General features: G+C 41.7%; 2 protein-coding genes and 1 long non-coding RNA gene across 8 annotated transcripts; 1 reads left to right on the forward strand and 2 right to left on the reverse strand.

Moving 5' to 3' along the window:
• Nucleotides 1–56: 56 nt before the first annotated feature.
• On the reverse strand, nt 57–5804 carry sdr39u1 (short chain dehydrogenase/reductase family 39U, member 1). 4 transcript variants are annotated; one of them, XM_040144138.1, is made up of 6 exons: nt 5538–5804; nt 2994–3100; nt 2781–2863; nt 2043–2164; nt 1763–1915; nt 57–875 (listed from the first exon to the last, which is right to left on the reverse strand). In XM_040144138.1, exons 3-6 carry the CDS (start codon nt 2795–2797, stop codon nt 448–450), a joined length of 720 nt encoding a protein of 239 aa, XP_040000072.1. In that variant the 5' UTR covers nt 2798–2863; nt 2994–3100; nt 5538–5804; the 3' UTR covers nt 57–447. The 4 variants fall into 4 exon arrangements, with proteins under 4 accessions (XP_040000072.1, XP_040000074.1, XP_040000073.1 ...); XM_040144140.1 differs by lacking the exon at nt 5538–5804 and adding an exon at nt 5412–5520; XM_040144139.1 differs by lacking the exon at nt 5538–5804 and adding an exon at nt 4731–4850.
• On the forward strand, nt 4813–6519 carry LOC120799183. The gene is made up of 3 exons (XR_005708793.1): nt 4813–4950; nt 5562–5601; nt 5975–6519. It is a non-coding gene; the product is annotated as an uncharacterized LOC120799183 (long non-coding RNA).
• A 437-nt stretch (nt 6520–6956) lies between these two features.
• Nucleotides 6957–20690, reverse strand: ltb4r2b (leukotriene B4 receptor 2b). Of its 3 annotated transcripts, none has more exons than XM_040144605.1 (6): nt 19611–20690; nt 19289–19493; nt 12724–13321; nt 9701–9901; nt 9544–9587; nt 6957–8522 (listed from the first exon to the last, which is right to left on the reverse strand). In XM_040144605.1, the coding sequence occupies exons 3-6, from the start codon at nt 13300–13302 to the stop codon at nt 8258–8260; spliced, it is 1089 nt and encodes a 362-aa protein (XP_040000539.1). In that variant the 5' UTR covers nt 13303–13321; nt 19289–19493; nt 19611–20690; the 3' UTR covers nt 6957–8257. The 3 variants fall into 3 exon arrangements, with proteins under 3 accessions (XP_040000539.1, XP_040000540.1, XP_040000541.1); XM_040144606.1 differs by having other exon boundaries at nt 19594–20690; XM_040144607.1 differs by lacking the exons at nt 19289–19493; nt 19611–20690 and adding an exon at nt 17021–17519.
• Between the last annotated feature and the right edge of the window lie 352 nt (nt 20691–21042).

The following is a 21042-nucleotide window of genomic DNA, read 5'->3' on the forward strand; positions in this document are numbered from 1 at the left end:
ATGACTTTCTCTTGTATGCTTCTGTGCTTCATGTTAAAATTCAGAGACCATCTGGATAAATATCATCCCTTTAATGAGAGAATCCCAAAATCCAGAAAAACCACTGATCTTCATGATCCGATCTTCATCCTGATGTGTGCAAATATGCCAACACACCTGTCTTCACAGCTGTCTATTATGTCTCAGGTGCTAATATCTATTTTAATTCAAAGTATTGACAGACCCTCAGAAAAACTTAATCTGAAGTTTGTAAAACCTGATTCATAAACATCTTCAAGCGAATCTGAAGAATGTGGGATTTACAGAAATGTGTCGTCTAACCATTTGTGAGCCAGAGTTTTTGTTCAGCTTTCATTTTCGTTTATATTCTCTCCATATATGATACAGTAAATATGAAGGCATAATTACAGAATTTTTTAAGCCAGCACACGTTCCTTCCAAAATCTGTTAACTCCCAACAATCTCCTTCAGAGCTGAGGTCAGGTCCGGGTACTTGTACTGAAATCCAGCCTCTAAAGTCCTCTTCGGTATGACTTTCTGTCCCTGCGTGAGGACTACGGCCCTCTCAGAGCCCATCAGGGCGTTCATGACGAAGCCTGGCACAGGAAAAATGGTGGGCCGCCTCAGAACCCGGCCCAGTTCTTTAGTGAACTCATAGTTGGTGTTCAGCGCGGGTGCAACTCCATTAAACACTTGTGGTGAAGGGGAGGGAGTGTTGGCGCGGTGCTCCAGGGCGTGCGCGATGATTCCTGCCAGGTCCGACACGTGGATCCAAGGGAACGGCTGTCTCCCTGAACCCAGAGTGCCCCCGAGGCCGAGCCAGAAGGGCAGCAGCATTTGCTTCATGGCACCACCATCGCGACCCAGCACTGCCCCTGGTGGAAGGAAATATTAGTAAGATTTTTTGCATGTAGATACATGTTGTTTTGTACTGTCATCGTTTTTTTATTCACTATGCTTTTTAATTACTTTAATCCAAAGTTATGTGGACTGAAATAAATAAAATATTAAATAACTACATTATTGTTATAGCCAGGTGATGGGTAAGCTTGAGGAAAACTGCAAAGAAAGGAGAAGGGATAATGGTAGATAGGACGAAAGAGCACAAGGAAGGGTCGTGGGTTCTTGGAAGGGGATAAATGTATGTGTATGTTCATGTTACTGTTACTGTTTTGACCATTTATATTTATTGAACGCAGCACACGAAAATGTTTCCATGTGTGTCCATTCTCCACAACAGACATTATTCAATAAGAAACGTGTGAAGTGACCGAGTAAAGTATGATTTGATAATGTTTTTTTTCCTATGTGCATCATGCCACAGAAAACTAGGTTAGACTTGGGTAATATCGAGCCCATGACACCGGCTTAAATCTGAAAGTGGAACTGCAACATAGAAGAGTCTCTAATCATCCGAGAGCCTGCAGGTAGAACAAATTAAAAATTGTGGAGCTGAAAAAGGACATAAAAGACCTTTAAAATCTCGGAACAACACATCAACTATTCTCAAACAACAATGAGCAAGAACTCCTTCCAGAGAAGATGACCTTGCAAAAATAAGTCTCTCTTTCAATCTTCTTGTCCTTTTTTTAATCCAACGGTGTAAAATGTCACAAACTACCCTGTTTGATAAACATGACGACTGCGTAAAATTTTCTGACACAGCAATAACTCTTACTGGGCATTAATGTTCAGTTTTTTTACCTCACACTTGCAGAATCTTTGTCTGTAACTTTAAGTGAAATGCGCAGTTTTTACTTACCAGGCCTGATGACAACTTGTTTGGTGGCTTCTGCCACACTCTCCGGCAGAAGTGCCGAGGCCTCCCACTCTTTGACAAGTCCGGAGAGGAGGTCAAATGGTGTCCATTCACTGTCTTCCGTATACTGAGCTGTCAGACTGGGTTCGTAACAAGCTGTGGACATAAAAAGCAAAGAAAGAAACATATAAGAATAAATGTCTTTGTCTGTCAGTTCAGCCCATCAGCCTTTCCCCGAGCAGCATATAAGAATTTTAAGTTTTGTCATTAGGCAGAGGCTTACCTACACCTGATACCAGCACCCAGGATTGAGGAGGACTGGGGGAGGCAGCAATGGCTTGAGCTAGAGCTTTTGTAGTATCGATGCGACTGGAGAACAAATCTTTTTTATAACTTTCGTTCCACCTGAAACCACGAATAAAAAGAGATCAACAGGTTGAGATCCGGCGACATTAAAGTAGCTGGCAAAGTACCCAGAGCAATACTCAACTCCAGGGTTAACTGACCATTACATTCATTTTAATATCAGGCAGGAGGTCAAATTCTATTTGTTTTAGTTACTGAAAGATTCAAAGCTATTATAAGCATTAGATATTAAACAGACAGTGCAGCTGTATGTGGTTGTCACTCAGGCTCTTTTTTATTTTTAGAGATGAAACAATTAGTTGGTTAACCGATTAGTGGATTGACAGAAAATTATTCAGCAACCACTTTGATAAATGTATTAATGTTTCAGTCAATTTTCAAGAAAAAAAAAAAGCTGAACATTTGCTGGTTCCATTTTCTCAAATTTCAGGAATTTATACTTTTCTTCATATACAGTATGACTGTAACTATATACTTGGGTTTTGAACCGTTAGTTGGATAAAACAGCATCTTGAATAGGTAAGCTTGAGATCTGGGAAATTACACTGGGCATTTTTCAAAATTTCCGACATTTTATCGACAAGAAGATCAACTTACTAATTGAGAAAATAATGAAAAGTTTGTTAGTTGTAGCCTTGGTTTATTTGCTGCTCACCATCGCAGTGGGTTCATGAGATTCTCTCCAGCCAAGTTGACGGCGCCCTCACATGCTGGGAGGCCACGAGACTCCAACTCACCCTGCAGGAGCACAGACGAGGAAAAGTTCGGTTAACGGAATCTCATTAGTAACTGAGATGAATTAAAAGCTCTTAAACCAACCCTGTTCCCTGCTCTTTTACCGTTACCCTGAACTAAACAAAGAGCGTACCCATGTTATTTTCCCTGGACCGGGCTGGCGAGATATCACTGTGACCTCGTGACCTTTGTCTCTGAGCAGGCGAGTCAGCTCACGGCCCACAAAGCCAGATCCCCCTCCTACAAAAAAAAAGGACAATATAGAGAAATACACAACCAGACGGAGGAACTGAAGATCAGTGACCAGTTACAATAAATCTGGATGAGGAAAAACGGTGCTTATATTTGCCCTGATCTTGCTAATATTAGTAGATATTATACAGATCAACTTGCCATTAGGCAACCCTGGGTATAATAATAAGTAATTAATCCTGTCTTCATGAAGGTTGTAATGGTCGGATTTTGTTTTATCTGTTTTGATTCAACTTTATGATCATTTAGGAGGATGTAGTTTAAGCTGCTGTTGAACCGTATGGCATCATGCAGAGAGGCGTTTCTGTTATTCAGCTTACCCTCCCTGATACAAACGGAGTGGACAAAATAACAGAGACACCGATCAGTCTTTTATTAACAGTAAATAAACGATGGGGGGTTTTTTTTTCACCCAGAGAACAGGAGAGTCAGAACGGTGCGCATGCGCACTACTCGTGCTTACAAAACATGCATTACTTAAGCAAACTTAGCTTTGTGTGACAACTAAACCACGCAGTGACAGTTTTTCTATGTTTAATCACATAGTTGGCGAGCTATTTGCACTGTAATCTCCTGGACGAACATAATGAAGACGTAACTTACGGGCACATGACTCAATGAATGGCTTTATGCCTGCAATGCTAACAACAGCTAACAGCTAGCTGGGCTGGCGTTATGTCACATTGACCCTTCCGAGCAACTTTTAAGAGATATCATTCTCTTAAAAAGAAACAAAAACCGCACATACCTATTAAAACTCTCATGGTCGCCGAATGCACTGCCCACTTCTGAATTAAATACCTGACGGTCGCTGCACGTTACACCTTATCTTTGTGACTGCACAGCTCTGTGTTATGTCAGTGAGTCGGTTTTGGTGGGGTGTTTTTGGACCAATAGGCGTGCCGTACTTAAGCCAACGGTCACGTCATTTTGTAGTTTAAAAAGGAGCCCCGTACGTGGGAATGTGTTTTAAAATTGCAGGTGGCGTTCAATCACGGGTTTATTTGAACACAGCAGCCGGTTATCTATGCAGTTATCGGCTAATATTTACTTATTAAATTCCTTTTTGTTAATTTAGAGGATCGTGGTTTCATAAAATAAAAACTGTTGTATCTCTTTTTTCCATTTTTGTGTCTTTTCACTCGCTTTTTTGTCCCTTTGCTGTTGTTTTGCGTCTCTTTTTACTCATTTTGTTTCTCTTCTTGGTCGTTCTGCGTCTCTTTGCTGCCATTTTGCATCTCTTTTTGGTTGTTTTGTTTATTAGATACTATTAAATTTTAGTGTTTTATTGAAAATCTAATCACTTTTATTGGGTAATCTTCACATACACATTGATAGATTTTTGTCCCATTTGTTTACCGGTTTCAAGGCATGAAAAAAAACAACAACAACAATAAGATGAAGGAAATTCAGCTGCCAGTTTAATCACAGACCAAACAAAACCCTACAAGCAAGGTACACAATAAGAGGCGGGAGAGGAACAGCGAAAATAAAAAAATATATATATACAGGATGTCGTATATAGGATACAACAACACAAAAGGCAGCAGTCTAATAATATAATGAAGAGTTGACGCAGTTTACAATGCACGTTTGTTCCAGGGATTTCAAGTGTTACCTTGGCTCCTTTTAATTGTGCAGCGGACCCGGAAGCTTTCTGGAAGCCGCTCTCTGACGGAGGAGCGCAAACACGTGGTTTTGATAAAGCGATAAATTGAGCCCCCGCCGCATTAACGGCCTCTCTTCCTTGTTGCGGTGCCGGCGGTCGGACGGGTTCCCCGGCGGCGAGGCGACCGAGCCAGCACGTGTCCCGCCACGGCCGCGGTCCACGGTCCACGGTCGGTATCAGGTTGCACTTGTTTAATTACCGCCGCTGGTGTATTTATCCGTCTGTTTGTTTGCGGCTATTTCCGCACAGATTATCGCCGTTAGCTCGCCGCTTCAACCGACCTCATGGGTTTCTATTGTTTTTTTTGTTTTGTTTTTTTGTAAATAATGATCCACCAATTATAGCTGGAATTGAGTGAACGGTGCCTCCTGGACTAAAACGACTAAATCGGTCCCTTTTTAACGAACCCTCTGGTGTGTCGGGGATTAGGTGCCGTTTTAACGATTTCCTTTCCCTGGTGGAGAAACATCTAAGGCTATTTACTCAGGTGCTGTAGTATTGTCCTTTCGACCCCACCAAACTTATTTGATAACCTGCAGATTCAGATGAACGATATCAATCGATAAATGATGGGATATTGTTGTTAGCGTTAAGCCATTTTTATTTTATTTTTTAAATAAACAGTCAAACCTTAATGATGAGCTGCATGTGAGTCCGTGTTTCACCTGAACCTCATGATTATTCTTTCACTGCACTGACGGGTTTGACGGTACGGATCCTGGCGAGGTGCTGATTATAATTCAAGTTGACACTGACCCGTCGTGTTTCCTTTTTTTTAAGGGTTTCCGAGTCCGGCCTGGATGAATCTTGATCCGGCGAGGTGAGTGTCGGTCTTCTGGGTCGGTTCACTGATACATGAAGTTGCCCGTTATTACACGTGATTGTACACACACCAGTGAGTGTGTCAGGTCCATGTAGACTAGATTCATGCTTCCTATGTATAGATTATATTAAATATATCTCTCTCCTGCCTTCATGACTGTTGGGTTCTTACTAACTTTTGGAGGCTACAGTGTGTGTGGGGTGCTTTTTAAATTGCGGTGTGTTACGCTAAGACGTCTTGTAATTGGCCTATCCTCATCGATATAAATGTGGCAGATGCACCACCTCCAGCCTCCAAACTGACCATAAAGTTGACTCAACAACCCTTTTTTTGAAAACGGTTTATCAATTCACCTTTTTTACTTCTACAGGTAATGGAAATGCTCCCAAAAACGGAGACCTCGGCTGGATCACTCCGGTTTGGGATGTTGTCATTTTAAAATGTTACTAAGTTGAAATATTATTTATACTTTATGACTGGTCAAAGTTGTAGGTAAATTTTAAAACCCGTAAGTATGATTTACTGCCTGCAAACATGGAATGTCTTTATAAACTGCACATGTATAAGGTCCAAATCCTAATTTAAAATACTTGTCGAGTGTATTCAGTACACATTTACAGTCTGTTTTATCTATAGTCTTTTGTGATGCCCATAATCAGTTTTTGTCAAAGCTTATCGTAGTGGTGTACATTAAATTATGTAGTAGCCGGATCTTAGTGGACTGTACTGGACTGCATTATATTGAGGTAGTCCAGTTGCCTAAACTGAACACTAAACTTCATAAATGTAGCGATTATGGCAGAGCTTTTGTATTGAATTGCATTCGTTTTTTTGTATAGGTGTACCTAAATAACGTGGACACTGAGTGTATTTTTGTGACATGGTATAAAGTGTGGAAATCACTGGTAAATAAAGCTGAATGTGTTAAACGGTTTTTTGTTTTTTTTTTAATTTGCAGATCATACAGAACAGCTTATGCTCTACACGTTATGTATGTGAGGTCTATCAGCATTTGGATATTAGTTACTGTGCCGCTTCTTAGTTACCAGTAGCACATTATTGACCGTTCTGTTTGAAAAACGGCTGCCCGCTGTTGGCAAATCTCAATGGAAAATATAGCTGAGCAAATGACTATCAATTCTTCAAGCAGGTAAAATTAACCTCCTTAATGCTGGAGCTTTAGTGCAATATACATTCAAACATCTTAAAGCAGTTTGGTATTTTATTACGGATGTGCTTATGCAAATGTTTTGTGTGTGTGCAGAACATAATCACAAGTACAATAAATGTCTGCCTTACAGAACAATAAAATCACATGTTGGATCAGAGAAATAAGGGCATAAAAACACAACTTTTTTTTTTTTTTTTAAATTGGGGTAGAACAGAACTTAGTCCAGTGTTTTAAAAGAAATACATCAGTGCATCACTTCAAATTGACCCAAGACTGAAGCTGAGATTTACGTTGTGCAACAACAGAAATTCAAAAACACTGGTAACAATTGTCATTACTGCATTATGAAAAATCCCACCTTACAGTGAAACCAAATCAAAAAGAATGATTAAAACTTGTAAATCTCATTGGGGGGGGGCAAAGAGTCTGTACCTTGATTTCATTTAGGTTCTCATTACGGACACTGGCCAGTCCAGTAGAAAACGGCCAAGTTCGTCTGTAAAGTTGGTTCAAGGCTTTGACAACGTGTTCCAGACATTTCAAACAGGGGAAAACTGATCTGCACCTCCACAATAAGTGTTTAGAGAGTGGATTTGAGTTTTCCACAATGAAGAAACGTGTCATTCACCAGATCCTGTTCATACTGGTGTATTCAGATTGTGTTGAGATAAAATACCTAAATGAAGAACCGGATAAGCACGGATTCACAAAAAAAAGACCGGAACGGGCACTAAATTCATTTATCGGAAGGGTCAGTTTATGAGGGTCATGGGCAACACTTCAAGTTCCCCTACTTAGCATTTTTAAGCGGTACATAAACATGTAATAAATGGTTTATAACTCATAATTTAGTTGTAAGCAGATATAAGCATTTATTAATGTATTTATCAACAACTGACTCCTCCTGTGGACACCTATAGGTGGAGGCTGCTGAGTAGACATAATGAATGACAATATGGACAAAACACAGCTGTATTAATAAAAAAAATGTCCTCATAGAAGAAGTTGTAATTGTGGACAAATAATGTACATTAATACCTAAAATGTAATTATAGCTGCATAAAACTACATTATAGTACGTTATAAGCCATTTACAAAATGTTAATACACTGAATATAAATTCTAAATACGGGGATTTGAAGTAAAGTGTTTCCTGTTACAGAATTCAAGTTTGTGTTTTTCTCACAGTGCAACTGCTCCCCAAGTAGACACAGTATGTTGTAGTATTTTTGAACTTATTATAAATTGTCAAGTGTTATTCTCTGTAACTGCTACAAAATGTAATAAACTACAAATGTAAAAACTATGTACAGTTCTGATATACAGGTCAGGTATAAACAATATTATTTCTTGTGGCTGTTACACTGACTTCCAGTCAAACCTATGTTTCTATCTACAAGAGAAAATACTTAATGTTCAGCTCTGAGCTAGTGCTTTGGGTTTTTTAGTACAGCAAAGTTTTTTTTTTTTTTTTTTCAAAGCTCATCTTTCATTTTGTCTGAGAGGAACCCCCGTGCCGACAGAGGAGTCAAGACTACTGTTTCCCACAGTGTCTTTAGCCATGACCCGACTCTTTTTGGTCCCTGTTTGGTCCGAGATGCCATCAAAGAGCTTAGCCATGAAGGCAAAGCCATTCTGCTTTATGTAGGACTTCCCGGCGAAGGTGTAGAGTACAGGATTGGCACAGCTGCTGATGAAGGCCAAAGCTGAGGTCACGGCCCGACTGGACTGAGAGATGTGGTCCAATCTGGAGATAAACAGATAAACAGACATTTTAGACCACGGCTACGACTAAAACACACGTTATATTTAGGGCCTTTGAAAAATGAAATTGAAGTTCAGTAGCAATCTTGAGAGCTTAACGTAAACATCTTGCTGTCAAACTAACTGATACATCCATGGATTAATCACTGAACAGACCCACTGGGCCCGGGCCCAGGGGCCCGAGGGATTAGGGCGGCCCTGGGCTTCAGCTACAAAATGTCACTGAAAGAGACACAAAGCAACCAGAGAGAGAGAGGAGGTAGACACTACAACTACAGAGACACAAAACAACTACAATGAGAAGCAAATAGGATACAAAGAGACACAACACGACTACAAAGACACAAAATGGCCACCACGAGACACAAACCAACTACAAGGGGAGATAACACAACTACAAAAAAAAGGAACACAAAGTAAACACAAACAACAAAGAAACACAACATGACAACAAAGAAGAACAAAACAAGGACTCGGAGACAAAATGATAACCAGGGGACACAAAATAAACACAGACCACAAAGAGACGCAAAATGACTGCAAAGCCTGCTGGATGAATGTGGCTTCGAGATTGAATTTGCCCAGTATAAAAAGCTTGAGGGTTCACGATGCTGACAACTTAAAGTAAAATTTACATCTCATACCAATTTCCAGAGAGGTTTTTAATGGATTAAAGGTCATAAAATTCTCAAAGTGAAACCGTTCATCGTCATATCAACCTCAAAAATAACAATGTAAAGTATCAACAGGTATTTTGTTTAAGAAATACGTAACCGCACAAGATTAGCTTGGCTGCATTTGTACTTGTAAGAATGTTACAGTCTTAGCCAACATGTGGAAATTTATCAGCCTCCCCCATATCTGACATGTGGCGAAGCCTAATTTTATAACCATTTAGACTAATGTTTTGTTAATCTCTAGTAAATTATAAGTACCAAATGTCAGTGAAAATAATTTTGTTTGAGAGGGTGGGTGAAAATGTCTGGAAATCCTTTGTTACTCACACTTCTCTTGTGTGTGATTCCTCTGGGTACCACTGAGCTGCGACCTAGGACAAAACAAAGCACAGTGTTCATTCAAAGGGTCGCATCATCGAGCCAAAAGCGGGAATGCGAGCAGATTTCATGTGACGGATGAAACCGTGAACGTGCCCTCACACACCTGTATCATGTTGATAACATGGTACGGCAGCCAGAAAGTGCCGAACATCACCACGATGGCCAGGATGAGTTTCTCGCTGCGGACCTTTCGCTGGAACTTGGTCTGCTTCAGGCGTCTCAGGATGAGGAGGTAGCTGGCTATGATGATTGCGTAGGGAAGAATGAATCCCACCACTGTCTCGAAGGCGTAGTGAAAACGCACCTGCACACAGGAGGATAGAAAAAAAACGCAGTAATGATTGCATGAGCTTCAGTAGACAGGGATGGATCTGTCCAAACAAGGCAGAACAAGACCAGAGCAGAGCTGAAACGAGTAGCTGTAGTTAGTTTAAAATGCTACTGTTTGTCCATTTCCAGCTTCTAAAAATGGGAGAATTTGCTGCTTCTCTTTGTCATATATCGTAGGCAACTGAAAACCTTCTGGATCTTTCGACATTTGAAGATTTCACCTCAAACAATAAGAAATCACAATTGCCTTTTCTATTTTTTTGTCATTTCATAAACCAAATAATGAAAAAAAAAAAAAAATCAGCAGATTAATCAATAATAAAAATAATTGTTTGTTGCAGGCTTAGATAAAACCAAAAAAAAAAAACACACTTTATCTTTAGGTGTTTGTTCATGAAACAAAGATTAATCCTACAACAGAAAAGGCAACGGTGAAACAAAGTCAATATATGTATTATTTTTATAATGTACTGAACATGTCAGCAAACCGTTGCCTGTTTGCCAGCAGACAAAGAATGACATTACCATTCCCTCTGGAGACGTGTCCTCATGGTAAATTTAAGTCCGATAGATGTTTTTTCAGGGCAAACATTTTGACACATAAAAGCATGGGTGTAACAGATAACATTAACAATTTGATTCTTCCAGTATGTGATGCCAGTGATCCTGCCTGCACAGTAACAGGAACCTAGACCTGGACCACATACCAGTAATGTAGCCTTTATCAAAAATGAGTGTTTTACATGCTGTGATATGCCAAAATGTGCGCCGTGGAAAAGGTATTCACTCTCACTGTAGCTCTGTTTTTGGTCTCTACCGACTCCTCGGGGAAATATCTGGCTCTTTAGCTGCTAAATGCTCCACTTTGTTCACCGGCCAGTTTTTTTAACTGCTGTTTGATGATAAGCAGGTAGCGTACGGTGGGTTTTTAGACCTTTTCCTCTGCCTGCCGCAGCCCGAAGCAGGAAAGTTAGGAGAGAGCCAGGCAGCTAAACGGTGAGCTGAAGCTTTAAACCTCTGTGAAGCTGAGGGCGGCCATGGTTGCATTGTTTTCACTCAGTCATTTGATGCATTGTTATTATAAAATTATTGATTACAGTGAATTTAAACACAACATGTGCTTTATGTGACTGTAAACTGAATATTTTTGGTTAAAGTGGCCATAATTGATATTTTTTTAATAGTAATTTAAATATTATAAAAATATCACATGACAATGTGAAATGGAGCCACTCGGTTTGCTGAACCTACAGAGAATTATCCCTTGAATCCCCTCGGCTTTACAAAGCTTTATAGCGAGTTTCAGCAATTTACTGAATCTGAATCCATTCCCGAATCCTTTTGAATCCCTTACCAAATTTTTTTAACTAGTTTGGTCTTGTAAGGGAATGACGACGTCTGTTAGATTTAAAAAAAAAAAAAAAGTACTGTTTGTGGTTCTCTCAGCACAGAAACAAAACACATTTCAAATGTTTTGTCTAACAGAAGATATAACTTGATATTTGAGAATCTAGCTTTTTCTCATCGTGTTAATAACACAACTGGTCATTTTAATTGTCATTTAGGGACCAATGACACAGCTACAGGTCACACAATACGGAGTAACACCGGCGGTAGGGTGAAGCCGAGCACTTGTCCCTCTCAGGTTATCAAAACTGCCACTGGTCCTTACTGAAAAAATGTTGGACAGTAGATAAATATTTAAACAGAGGACTTGTTGTTCGTCCAGCAAATATTTCACTTTGCAGTTGTCTTGTTGACTTTGGAACGTTTAAGTCGGTCCGCCATGTTTGTTGTTAACGACAGCGTTGCTGAGTTGTTACGCGTTTGTAGCCTATGCATCTCATTTTCTCTTGCCGATGCCTGTGGTGTCAGAGAGAGGGGCAAAAGAGACTACAACAGAGAATGTGAACGAAAGACTTAAAAAGGGACCAGTTGTCCGCACAGCTTAACGAATGCGGGTATTATATAACAAACTTGGAACCGGATCCAAAATGGAACCGCTACTGAAACCCAACCCTAGGTTCAGCTCAACTTCACTGTTTTGGTTCGCGCTCACCGCTCTCACAGCGCCGTTTTCTAGAATCCCACTGTCCACTACCTGCTCAGCAACGAATGACAGACAGACGCAGCTAGAGAGGTGAACATAGTGGAGCATTTAGCAGCTAACGAACCAGATATTTCTCTCAGGAGCTGGTGGAGGAAAAAAAAAAAAAAGAGAGAAAAGGGACAGTGAATATTGGACTTACGTTTGCCAGGTGGCCAGAAAAATGACTACTAATGAATGCTAATGTCGCTCCATAACCTCTGGGTGTGCAAATAAATAGACGTGCAAATATCAGCTTAAAAGGTGATCATTTGTCATTGCGTTCACAACTTGTTTTCTGCTGCTTCCATTTGGCTCAAAAAAAAAAAAATCAGTTATTGCAGGTTTAAGAAAACAATCTCAATACAAGGTCAGTTTACTACCCCTCCTGGAGCTTTTGATTATATCTCATGATCATCATCAGCAGATGGGCTTGTCATTGAACTGTAGGAGTTCAAATCAGGAGCCAGGAAGAAGTTCTCAATCGAACTCTTTGTCCATGCTGGCTTTGAAGAGCTTCAGAGGCTCGGTTATATTCTGGGGTGTTTGTGAATTTGGTCGGGCAAAACCAATTATTTGATGACATCACCTTCAGCTTTATGAAATTGTGAAGGATTTTTGAGCAAACCATTAATTGTTTATTCAAGAAAAAAATTATATTAATAACAGATGATAAAATTAGTTTTTAGTTGCAGCTCCAGTCTACTTACATGTCGAGGAAGGGTGTGATTGGGCGCACACACCAGTCTTATTTTGTTCCTCTCATCTCTGTCCATTCTCATGTCCCGAAACACCAGTGACGGGATAGAAATCAACACCACCAGCACCCACATGCAGACAAGCACCCTCCCCATAATCTTCCTCCTGGCTGTGGAGGACAATTTGCTTGGAAACACCACAGCCACCAGCCTGTGCACGCTCATCAGTGTGATCAGAAAGATGGACGCGTACATGTTGGAGTTGCACAGGTAGAACAGGCCTTTACACATGGCGTTACCAAAGACCCATGTCTGCTTGGCCAGGTAGACAATGAAGAAGATGGTGAGGATCATGAGGAAGCCATCGGCACACGCCAGGTTGAGGATGAGGATGGTGGTGACTGAGCGTCGTCGGACGCGCGCCAGGATGCTCCAGACGATGAAGAAGTTGCCAGGGACGCCCAGGAGGAAGACCAAGCCGAGGATGAGGGCACCCAAGGTTGTGGAGAAGTCATTGCTAACAACGCTGTCATCCTCGGGGTTTGGGTCAGGGTTGGTGACATTCAAGTTGGAACCACTGAAGTTTTTCATGCTAGAAGGAGTTTTGATCCTGAGGACGAGAGACAAAGTTAGAACCTAAAACAGGATGCTAATCTATACACTCAGTTGCCAGTTTGCTGTTGAATCAACAACTGTTTTAAAGAGTTTCAACAAAAACTGAATTTTATATGAGGCAGGGACTTATTGCTGGACCGTTGTATTAGACTTCATTAGTATTAGTGGTATGACTTTTTGATGAGGCACCATTTATAAAAGGTTTATATACTGTAATAAATGGCTTTCTTAATGGTTAATAAATCATTTACGCTTGCTTTTAATCGCTCAAAATCCATTTATAAACTGTTTATTAACTTATTTATTCAAACAACAGAATGGAAACTTAGTTTAAAAATGTCATTAAAAAAAGGGCTCTTACCAGCAACATTTCACATTCATTGCATTGTTTTCTATCTGTACAATTTGAAGTTTTGCACGCAGATCAACAGCCAGTCAAATGTATAAGTTAATACATGGTTATAGCGTAAAAAAGCCTGTAGTTTTAAATGCTAATTGGCCTTTTATAAATGGATTTTGATCGAGAAGATGAAATGGTCCATCGGAGAGGTTTCTAATGATTTGAAGAGCTAGAGGACAAGTGTCGTGCTGGAGGTCGATTTTCCACAACCTGGCAACCCAAAAGTTGTTCGTATCACTTGCTTATAACTGCTATTAATTACAGTTTATGAACCTTTTAGAAATAGGGGCCTCATCCGACAGTGGTACTGCTTGGAGCTGGGCGCACCTAACAAACTTGCAACGATGGTCTGGCATTGAAGTTCAGTTTCGGATGAACTCTCATGACTAGTCCATGTACAGTCTTTAAGTACGCTGAATCGTGACTTTAACTTAGCTGAGCTGGGCTGAGCAGCACCCTCAAATTTCCCACCTCCTGTGATTTGGAAAGAGTTGCTCGCAATATTGGGAAATACACTTACTTGCTTCCTTTTTAGGACAGTGACATGAGAGGACCGATATCCCTCTAATGTTTCTGTGTCAAATTACGGAGCTGGAGTCAGGAGGTGATTAGCTTAGCCTAGCATGAAGACTAACACAGAAAGCTACCCTGGCTGCGTGCAAAGTAAAAAAAAAAAAAAAACGTGCCAGCAACACCGCTGAAGCTCAACCAACAGACTGTGTCACATCCATATAACCTGTATGCAGATGAAGATATGAAAACATCAACTTGTAGTTTTTTGGAGGCGTTAGCTGTACGCTGCCAAACGGCACCTCCAAAACTTACTACCTGAGTCATGCTTCACAAATGCTAACACAACAATGTGTGTTTTCAGGATGTGTGGCGTTCCACTTTGGGTTTCTGTCTTCATGAATAACCATCTGCCAGGTACCTCTGTTGTTTGCCAGGAAATATTCCAATACCTAACACCACCCCAACTAACAATTTCTTTGTCAGTTGAAGCTGTGGAAGCTCACTGAATTCCCCTGACTATGAGATATATTTCTTTCTAACTCTATGTCAGAATTTTTAAGATCCTTGTTTGGTAATTACGAGTTCTTATCTTGTGATTTTGAGAAACCAAAAATAAAGTGATTCTTAGCATTTCTATCCCGAGATGATGACGCACTCATAATGATAATTTAAGTAATGGAAAGAAGAAAAAAAAACTCCTACAAGTGGAAGAAGTGGGATTCCGTATAAAACCATTTTTCCTTCACTGTTAACAACCTGTTCATCACCGCTGTGAAATTTGGGCGGAGAAAGATAGACAGATAGAAAGAACTCTCTGCTGGTAGACATGATAGTTTATTGCCTCCAGTTTCTCTCAGCTATAAATAATCTAGCCTCATCTCAACAATCTGTTCTCTGTGTATGCAGGCCGAAGCACACCTGCTTATCAACACTGATCGTATCTCTGACGGAGCACACAACTCCGCACAGCTTACTAGTAAAAGTAAGGGAGCAGATGTTTTAACTTTTGAAGTTTTCGGAAAAAAGGCCAGTTTGAGGCTGACAGCCTGACCTCTCATCTCTTTTGTTCCTCCACAATGTGCTTCAACAACTTTTTGTCTCGACAAAACTGCCTTCACATCCCTGATCTGTCCACATGTGTGTGAGGTGGACTCCCATTGCGTCACTCTTCTTTTTAGATTAACAGGAACTATCAGTAGAATAACAGTTTCCTCTTTCAGGAAATGGTTTCTAACTGTGAATCTTGACACGATATAGTAAAACTAGAAAAAGGTGATAAAAAATAAAGGACCAAAATACTGTACGATTTGGCTCTTTCACCTCGTGTTTTATTGAAATTATTGGCAAACTCGGGGCTTGACTGTCAAGATTTCTGAGCACACCTGCTTTTCAAAGACGGCTATGTTCTGGGGAAAATAGTGCAGCAATAACTGAAGATTAAGAAAATATTCAGAACCACGGGATGCCAGACACTCTGACGAGGCCTCTAAAATATTCACATAAGACCCTGTAGCTGACAGTGGAGCTCAGACAGGGAGGCAGCATGCTAAAACACGCCAGACCTTGGCAGTACTGTGTCAAACAAGAGCAGTATTTCAATACACTCTCATTAATTCATTAATTCTTTTTTTTTTTTCGTTCTCATTTGCCTCTCTTCTTTGGAGTCTTTCTCACTGTCTTTTCACACGGGAACTGGTGCCACAGGGTGCAGAGGCCACAGAAGGTTGACCCTTTAAGGAATAACACATCCCTGTATGTAATTATCCCCGACTTGTGCGCGCGGATCACGACAGAAACCGAGACAAGGTAATTCGTTCAGAAACTGGTCGTATCACAATATGATCTGCGCAAAGGCGCATTTAACCCATGTGAGAGCAAGAAAATAAAGTCCTTATTAAGTCCTAACTTCTATGTTCTGGTTACACTAAAGCCAACTGTTTATGTCCCCTGATAGAATTACATAAGAACAGACAAGTTAAAAAAAAAAGTGAATCAATGCAAGACTTACGTCACAAGTAAGTAACGCAACTGAAAGCCCGGTCTAAGCAACACGCTGAGGCCGTCAGACAAAAGCGCCGGTTCTCAAAAATTACAACTTTTTACGAGAGAACTTCTCAAAGTTTTTAATAAAACCGGGTGTCATACAGCTTTTCCAACCAAGGGACAACCACGCTTTCGTTCGGATCGGGGAAAAATGCGCAAAAATCTGCGATCTTTACGACCCAATATTGCAGTGGATATACTGCGTAAACGTACTTTTGTGAAGGACAAAGTGAACCAGGAGGAAAAAAAATAGACGTAATTTCTGTTTAAATGACAAAGGAAAGGACTTCAAAAGTATAAGCAAGAAAAACTGATAAATAGAAATAATGACCAGGTACTTTTACTGTTCAGTACAGCAAATTACTGTAAAATAAAATTTCGAGAAATGATTCGAATAAAAAAAACAAAAAACAAAACCTGAGACACTTTTGAAAAAGTCTGAAAATCTCCCCAACTTCAAGAATCACTTGTTCCTCCCAGAAACTCTGTTTTCCAGTAAAGATATAGTGATGGATTAGCTCGTGAGTCATAGATTTCTAATAAATCTGCCACGTGTAAATAATCAGGTCAGTAAATTATTCTTTTAGGATGGAAAAGGAGAATAGGAAAGAGACAGATGTTAGTGAAATCTCACAGAGAGATATAAATATATATAATAGAGATATAATAAAAGTGTACATAAAAAGATGAAAATCAAGGTGTTGAGAGTTTTCCAGTCAACGTTCAAGAACGACCGACCTTTCCGGGACGTGATGTCTCTCTGTGTGATTTCTGTCAGATTCAAGTATCCCACTGTTGCTGTCTCCGCTTCTCTTACCTCTGTTAGCTCAGTCCATGATAAACTGAATCACGTCCTGCCCCACAGGCTGCAACTTGCTGTGGTTTGAGCGAGGGAGGCACAGAGGTGTGTCCTTCCTTAAAACTCTCACTGTCTTAGGGACTCTTGTATTCTTCATCCATATATGAGCATCCTGTGGAATGTTTCCCAAGAATCTGTGCCATAACATTGTATACATTACGGGCTTCATGTAAACAAACATGCATTCTTCTGGGAAACGTGTCCCAGTGTCACATTTCAAAATGCATATTTGTGTGTCCAGAGGCACTTTTAATTTTTCTGTGAGTCAATGACTGTTGCATAATGTGAAGGAACAGATAGGTGATTCAAACATTTGCACAAGCTCCCTGGCTGTGTCACGGATGCGGGACACACATGCGCAAACACACATACAGGGAGCACACGCGCACACACACACACACACACACACACACACACACACACACACACAGAGACACACAAAAACGTAAAAACTCAAACCCGCTAGTTCGTACAAGTCTCTCACACTGACAGGAATGCTGGTTTCCGCGAAGAAGCAGACAAGTGAGGAGAAGCCCAGAGGCGCTCCCGTTAATGCAGTTTCACACTTACGCGCGGGAAATGGACGGACGACTTTATCTGGTAGTCGTCTGTGATCTGAGCAGCCGCAAATGGTAAAGCTGGGGGCCAGAACCAACCAAGTCTTCCCGCGACCGTTTGCGACGGCCCGAACAAACACCTAACACTTAATCACTTCAAAATACTTACCACAAGCTTTGACTAAACTGATGAAAGCCAGGGCTTAAATTGAAACTCCACCAGTTCTACACATCCAGGTCCGTTTTACGGGTGCTGAAGAGTACTACTGCAAAGGTGAAAAAAACTGTTTCTTAAACATGTTTCTAAACTGTCCATCTAAATCGGTGGAGTACTCTTTTGTGTTCTCTCTGCAACATTTTAAAGGGTCAAGGGTTATCTTACAATAAAGAGTTTCCTTCGTAGGAAAGCCCATTTACGTGGTCTCAGGAAATGTTTTTCCGAATACGCCACTTGGTTTCTTGCACGCGTTACTGCGCTTTGATCAAATACCAAAGATTAATTTGTAGTTTCAGCACTACTACGAGTCTGTCATCGGTTTCTTTCAGGTTCTTTACAATAAATCAAAGTACTGGACAAAGTTCAAATTTTGGCCTGACTGTGGTGCTAGAGAAAAAATCATGGGGGGTCAATCATGGGGGTCACCATTTCTTTTTTTTTTTTTTTGGCAGCAATCTGTCATATAGTTGCAGAGATATTTCAGATTGGACCAAATTGGTGCTAAAGCGTGGCTAAAAATATTTCAGTGGCTCAGTCTTGGACACGTTGCAAGCTGGTAAATTAGTGAACGAGGAGGATGAGGGTGTGACAATCCAACCAGGGATGAAGGTTTTTATTGTGTGTGCTTGGTTCTGCTGCATTAAGGCATCCGAACTGGTAGCAGTGGGCCTCAGAATCCTCCAAGTGATATAAAAACAAAAAAGGCATATGAGATCATGGGAAGAGGATGTCGATATGGTGACTTGCTAATGTAGCTTGTCTTCCTGAGACAGACACCCGATACTGTCTTTAAAAAAAAATACTATAGTTAAATGAATTAAAGGCTCATGTCCTCGCTGTGGCAATTATAAGAGTGAGAGGTCGACTGAAATCAACTAAGGAAACTACCTGAGAACAAATCTGAAAACCTTGCGTTTCGGGGATATATTCTATGGTGTACTGTCGCTCACTGAAGTGGTAGATAGAAAAATCCTCGAGCCTTAGCTAAGACTCCTCTCCGTACGTGACCCTCGTTGCCACATTGTGTCCTGGGAGAAAGGGCAGGGGCGTGGTTCGCTGTCCTAGCATCAGTCCAGGATGAGGTCCGTCCGCTCACCGCACGCTGGTACAGGGCAGGTCACACAATGTACCAGCACGACTGACCGGGAAAACCCGGTATCTCCGCAGTAGGGAAATCCTTGACCCCGAGAAACGTAGAGTCGAAGAAGTGTCTCCGGGTCTGACAGCTGTCACCCATTTGTCTTTGTGGTTCTATGGGAGCCCCCCATCTTATATACTACTGCTCTGATCAGACCTCTGGCGAGGCTCGGCCTCCGGCACATTGGGTGTACATATACAGCATGAGAGAGAATGAGGTTATGGGCAAACTTTACCGATTCTCGTCACGGCCCCGACACGAGACCCGTACTGGGCCCCTTTTCAGCCATGTCGGAAGGCCTGGCTCCGCGAAATGGAGGTGTCGGTCCGTCGGTCTGGTCCGGACCGAAACGTCTCAATAGCTATTGAGCGGGTCGAGACGACATCTTTTGTGCAGGCATTCGCGGTCTGCAGAGGGTGAATCCTACTGACTGGGGTGACCTTTGGGGGGAAATGTAATAAAAGCATTAACATATATGGGGGGGGGGGAGGTCTAATTTTAGGATTGTGTTTGAATATTTTGTATCAGTGTATCAAGTACTTATCAAATGTAAGCACTTCATGTTTTGGAGGGACTCTGGGTGGCGTGAATTCATGAACTTGAGTTGAGGCCCACGGATTCGGTCGGTCGAATCTCAGAAAGTTCAGCCGGTCGTGAGTCATATGTGAGAAAAGAAATTTTCCACTGACCCGACGGAAAATCTCGGTCCTCGGGCCCCGAAAGCGGAGCTGACGCTCGGGGGGGGAAAGTTACAGTGAAAAACCACTCCGCCCGTTTCGCCGCACGAGGGCAACGCGTCCACGAGGAAACCTCCTTTCGTTTCTCCTCCTCCTCCTCGTAAACTTGACGCTCAGCAGTTCCTCCTGTGCGCCGCACTCATCCATCACATTGCACCAGTCCTTTAAACAGTTTACTAGCCATTCGACGCCGCGGTTTCTCACACACACACACACACACACACACACACGTGCACAGGCACCCTCCTCCTCTCCCGGAAAACTTTCCATTTCTCGAAGCGCTCCGCGTCTGAACTCCTGGGACTGTGCGCGGAGTGCGAGTGGTACTGTGTTTCTCCGGTCCGGGTCCGGGTCCGGGTCCGGGTCCAGCAAGGTTACACTGGGATGTTTAAAAGCTTTGCCGGAGACTCTCTGACCCCCGCAGTTCTGCACCTCGGCAAAACCAGGCTGCTGTAGCTCAGGACGCCCGCGTGAAGACCAAACGTGTAGTTGCCGGAGACTGAGATCAGGTCGGAGGCTGCAAAATCTGAAATTGCACCTCCTTCCTCTCCATTTGTCGCCTTTTCCAGAGAACAATGGCGCAGGTCTGCCCGCACAAGCCGACCCTCCGTCACCTCCCGACTCTCTCTGTTGCCCCTCGTTTTTGATGTCACGTGATACAGATGTTGTGAAGAACATGTGTTGTTGTTGTTGTTGTTGTTCTTGTGATTCCAAATATGAAACATATCTGAGTAGTGGTTCAATCGAAACTTCAGCGCGGCGGCGGGGGGGCGTCTCCGCTCACCTGCTCAACAGGTAGCACTCACGAGCCGCAATCGAGTCACTGTTCGAGCTCGGCTGCACTGAAACACACAACATGGGCGACGGCGACGAGCAGGAAGGGAAATAACCGGCTGGGACTCAGAGAGCAACCAGGATGTGATGTACATTTTGCCGACCAATAAAGAGGCAGAGGAGATTTAGCCTTTAGCTTTGGTTTGGACTTTTTTTTTTTTACATGAATGTGCTAAATTAATACTGATACTGATTTTTCGGATAAACAATAGCTAAACAAAAAATAAACAAACAAAAAAAGAAATTAAAAAAAAACGCTGCGTCCTGGTTCCACTGGGGCAAAGAGACTTGAACCCGGCTCAACTTTTGCCACGACGCAGAGCGATGTAATGCAACGCGCCGGGCTCAGAGCACACTGCTGGTAGATGAGTTTGTAACATGGATGCCGTTCCCTTTGGAAGATGGGGGGGGGGGGTCA

This window comes from Xiphias gladius, chromosome 14 (genome assembly GCF_016859285.1).
Source record: "Xiphias gladius isolate SHS-SW01 ecotype Sanya breed wild chromosome 14, ASM1685928v1, whole genome shotgun sequence".
NCBI lineage: Eukaryota > Metazoa > Chordata > Actinopteri > Istiophoriformes > Xiphiidae > Xiphias > Xiphias gladius.